Genomic DNA, 4,518 nt, shown 5'->3' with positions numbered 1-4,518 from the left:
TTCAACGTGCCTCGTGTCTCGCCTTATAGCTCGGCGTGGTGGAAAGAAGACGGAACATAGTATGTCTGCACTTTTCCACGAGCGCACACGGACGGCGGTTCTCGCTTGTGTGCGTATCCCCACTACTTCAGTGTTTTCGGTGCTGGCCGGCTTGAGCCTTGCGACGAAAGACCGGTGACGCGATAGACAGCGCGATTGCCCGTCTCACTTTAAAAGAAGGACGGAATAACTTAACCACTGAGGGCGCCACTTTCCGGGCAGAGACCCCAGTGCGGACTTCGGNTCTTACTCCAGGACCCTCTTAAGTGGCACGATTAATCCGGTCCCATTGTGATTTGCAGAAATTTTGAATTTCGCGCGGCAAGCGCTCTCTTTCGCAAATGTACAATTTTTCAATTGTACACATTGACGCGCGAATTTTTCTCTTTGACGATTCTAGTCACGTTTCTTAAATAAAAATTGACCGAATGACGAATTGAAAATTCTGCACGATTTTTCTCCGCTCCGTATCGCTCGCGGCGGAGAAAAATCGTAGAATTCTCAATTCGGCTTTCTTTCTGTGCCGAACGTCGAGAAATTCATTATCGGTGGATTACTTTGGCGGAACTCCATTGACTCATCTCGAGCATCGTGAACGAGATGAAAGAAACGAAGCATGACAAAATTGAAAGGCAAGATATAGAAGAAGTGGAAGAAACAATTGTGATTGCATGCGATTCCGGTGAGTTTTATAAATTATCGAAAGTAAAAGAAGAGACTTTTGTCTCATATTTTTTCCAAGATGTATTTTAATAATAAAATAATAATAAATTGTCACGTTCATCTTATAGTGTCTATTTTTTGTGGGTATTGCATCATCGATAACAAAAAAAAAAAACTGAATCACGGAGGTCAAAGTTCGAGGAAAGTTATCGGACGTTCTTTTGATTTTGCATTTATTTACCAACAACATTCGCGTTCGACGATATCGCGACGTCGAAAGACCGGATGAGAAGCGCTCTAGAAATAGCCGCGTTGCAGGCCAATAAACCTTGTTTCCCTTGTGACGTTTTTTGGCATCTCTTTCGTTCTTTATTCCCCGGTGACGACGAGTCACCGATCGTTTTCCGGAACACGCGCGGGTCAAACAGATATTCGCAGTGTCGTTTGCGACATGTAGCTTGACGCGTCTATGTCGCCGCTGCAGCCTGGTTGCAGCATTTCGCTCCGACAAGCAAATGCTGCATACCTGAGACTACATTCTTGTACGATTGCGCACGATTGGAAGTTGTTTATATAAATCTTAATAATAAAAGATATAAAACATAAAAATATGTTTTTATATTTCAAAAACTTTCAAAAAAATAATATAAAAATAACATAAAAATAAAGATTTTGCAGTTTTTATGAGAATACATGAATTTTGTTTTTTTTTTTTTTTTATCAATGTATTGTAGCACATACACAAAATATATATATTGTGTACATATAAATACACACAAGTAGTAAAAACAATAAACTTCATAAGTAAAAACAATTAAAATTGTTTTACCTGTGAATTACCATTACTTGCAACTTTACTAAAAACACACTGATTTTATTTCTCAAAGTTGTTTATTTCTGCAAGTATAATTATAGAGACGAAACACGTTTGGCGCGACAAGATTATCAGGAGTGCGCGAAAGAGGCGTCAATCACCAGAGACTTTCAAGTTACTCGACTGAGTGCTGATTAACTTGTAAATTTCTCGTAATCGAGCTAGCAAAATTCCATCGCACATTCGCCGGAATTCTCGACTGCATCAAAAATGCATATAATTATCTCGATTTTTCTTCTGAGATACTGCGTCTTGTATATAGACGTTCTATTTCCAACATTCCGATTGAACTTCACATTTTGAATGTGAACACCTGCGCTCGAGGACGCATTACGAATTTATATGACACTTTTTTCTGTACACCTGTGCGCGAAAAAAAAACCCGCGCGCGAAGTAATTACTTTTTTTTTTCTTTTTTTATCCGCGACGTTTATGCAGCCGAGCGAATCTCGTGCGCGAGGCTTAATCGATTGTAACAAAACGATCGGAAAGTTTTGTGACACAACGTACATCGCTACGCTTCATTGAAAAATTTCATTAATTGATGAACTTTGTGGTATAAATTCTCGAAAAAGATTTGTTTTTAATTTGTTTTTAATTTGTTTTTAATAATTGGAAAGACTAACACTGCGAGTTTTATATATCTTATATTTATATATATTTTTATTGTATATTTATATATTGTTTTATTTAACGAGTTCCGTATCGTACTGTATCAAACTTTTTCAAATGCACTCGCCGGTCAAAAAATAGATCGAGTCTAAAAATAACCGTGGACAACGTAACACAATCTCGTAATAACGGAAGATGTGCGTATGAGTCACATAAAGATACAATTATTAAGAATCATTTGTCGGTTATTTTTTGTGCGTTGCAAGAACTCAATCATTTCTTTCAACGATTCACGACATTATTAACTACTCTCGTCACATCATCATCGATTTAATATTTGAAAACCATTAATCATCCCGACAAGCGCGTTGCGCGCGCGCTCTTTTATTCATCTTCTCGCTGAAGAAGAAAATATCTGCAAAGCTGAAATGAAAGCTCAAACGCGTTCAACTTTTCTGCGCTAAAATAGCTCGACACTTTCCACTGAAAGGAACATAAGAAACGAAAAGAAAAAGAGCTCTTTGAAATACGAACTTTCTCGATGACAGATGATTTTCTTTCAGTTTTTAATAAACGTCTCATCGGAAGTAAACGCGCGAAGACTCGCGTTTCTCAAAATGTGTATAGAATTCAAACTTCTGAACTTATTTTCCCCGAGATTATTCGATTTTCCGCGTTTTACCGGAAGGCAAAAGTGCGCTTCGATGAAAGCACGGAAACTCGCACGTGAGTGCAGAACAGAGGCGTGTGCGGTGAGACGAGCGCCTGCGCGTCGAGTTCGCGCAGGAATCGCGAGTTTCCACGTACTTCGCAGCTGCGATTTATTATGTTTTTCCACACTTCCGTTGCGCACACACGCACTCACACACGCTCCTTTCTCCCTCCAGAAACGTTTCAATCTCACTTTCTTTTTATGCTCGCTCGGGATCGACTTTGAAGGCCGACGGAGACGCGTTTACCTCTGTCCTTCCGAAGTCACCGTCCCCGACTGTCGAAAATGCTGTTGCGTGAAGGTCACACGCATATAGCACGCAAAAGCGCGACACGCGTGTACTGAAGTATCGCGCGCGATATGACCCGAGCGGAGCGACCGACATGCGTCGCGCGCTCCGATCGCAACGTCGAAAACACATCGAAACGTTTTATGTGGCGGGAGTTTGCGCCGGTCAGTGATAACGACGAGACATCAGATTGGTTCGCGCGGTTTCGAGGATTCGCGGCAGTCGCGACGATTTCCGTCCGAATGCCTCTGGCGCAGATGTTCGAGGAACGTTTTTTGTTTTTTCTTTTATTCTCCGGACGTCCTCCTCCGAACGTGCGCCGACGTTTCTTCGCGACTATTTACTCGACAAACATTAGAACTGGATCGGGGTCAGAGCGCTTCCAATTTTTTCAATAACACGTCAATCGAGTTTAAAATGTTTCAGTTGAAGGAGAAGGACACGTATCAATACGAGCCGCGCGACGTCTGGAATGACGCAACGCTCTCAAATCAAGTTTCAATGTGACAATTTAACGCTAACTATCGTCTCGAAATCGAGTCATTTCTCATGTTGTGAGACATGTTTGCGACTGATTGTCCCGAATTTCAGCGATCGTGTGCAACATTGGCCGCAGTTTTACGAGAGATGCGATCGTTAACCGCGTTATCTTTTCGCGGCAGACATAAAAATAACATTGGAAAAAAACACGACGAGTCCTCCACACGTTCTCAGTGCGTGAGAGTTTTATTTTATTTTTTTTTTTTAACACGCATTTTCAAATGTAAATGTGAGACGGTGAATAATCGCGCTTGGTGAAGTAGGTCACCAAAAATCTCAGCGACATCGCACAACGCTGCATCGCACGTGCCTATATCAATATCTATTCGCCGTCGGTTGCTGTTGTGACGGGGCTAGCCCCGTCACTTGTACATATGTTAATATTATTTCTTTTTTTCATTGTTCTTATTGCTTACTATTATTACTCTGTATTTTTCTTGATTCATTATATTATATTCAGTTACGGCATATCAGCATATAGTCATTATGTTCCCGTCCTCGCGCCGTAGTATAGCGAATAACATAGTTCCGACCGTTCCACGCATCAAGCAACAGTACCGTATACTGATCTATATTACAAGCCGCAGTAATATAGCATAGAAGAGCGCACGTGGACCTGTGTCCATATGACACTGCACAAGTGCGTGATTACCGCGCAAACAACCGCATACCGCACGCCGACCCCGGACGGACCATAGGCCGCTCCGGGGTATAAAAGCCGAGCAGTTTCGACAGTCGAGACCAGTTCCTGCTCTCTAGTTCGAGGCGTTGTCTTGGGCTAGAGGGTTC

General features: G+C 41.8%; 1 protein-coding gene across 2 annotated transcripts in view; it reads right to left on the bottom strand.

Annotated features, from left to right (window-relative positions):
- LOC109861870 (monocarboxylate transporter 12) overlaps window positions 1-4,518 on the bottom strand; it is a 32,520-nt gene that overhangs the window by 20,737 nt on the left and 7,265 nt on the right. The window contains exon 1 of one of the 2 annotated variants that reach the window (XM_020441735.1): window positions 3,148-3,282. The exons of the other annotated variant lie outside the window; for it this stretch is intronic. Coding sequence (XP_020297324.1) covers window positions 3,148-3,212 — 65 coding nt within the window. The 5' untranslated portion in view covers window positions 3,213-3,282. Of the gene's footprint in view, window positions 1-3,147; window positions 3,283-4,518 lie in introns of those variants that run through there. 2 annotated transcript variants of the gene reach the window in all.

Source organism: Pseudomyrmex gracilis, unplaced genomic scaffold, assembly GCF_002006095.1.
Source record: "Pseudomyrmex gracilis isolate BER0280 unplaced genomic scaffold, ASM200609v1 scaffold_0, whole genome shotgun sequence".
NCBI lineage: Eukaryota > Metazoa > Arthropoda > Insecta > Hymenoptera > Formicidae > Pseudomyrmex > Pseudomyrmex gracilis.
The sequence above is the reverse complement of the archived record's forward strand: the minus strand, read 5'-3'. Positions and strand labels throughout refer to the sequence as shown.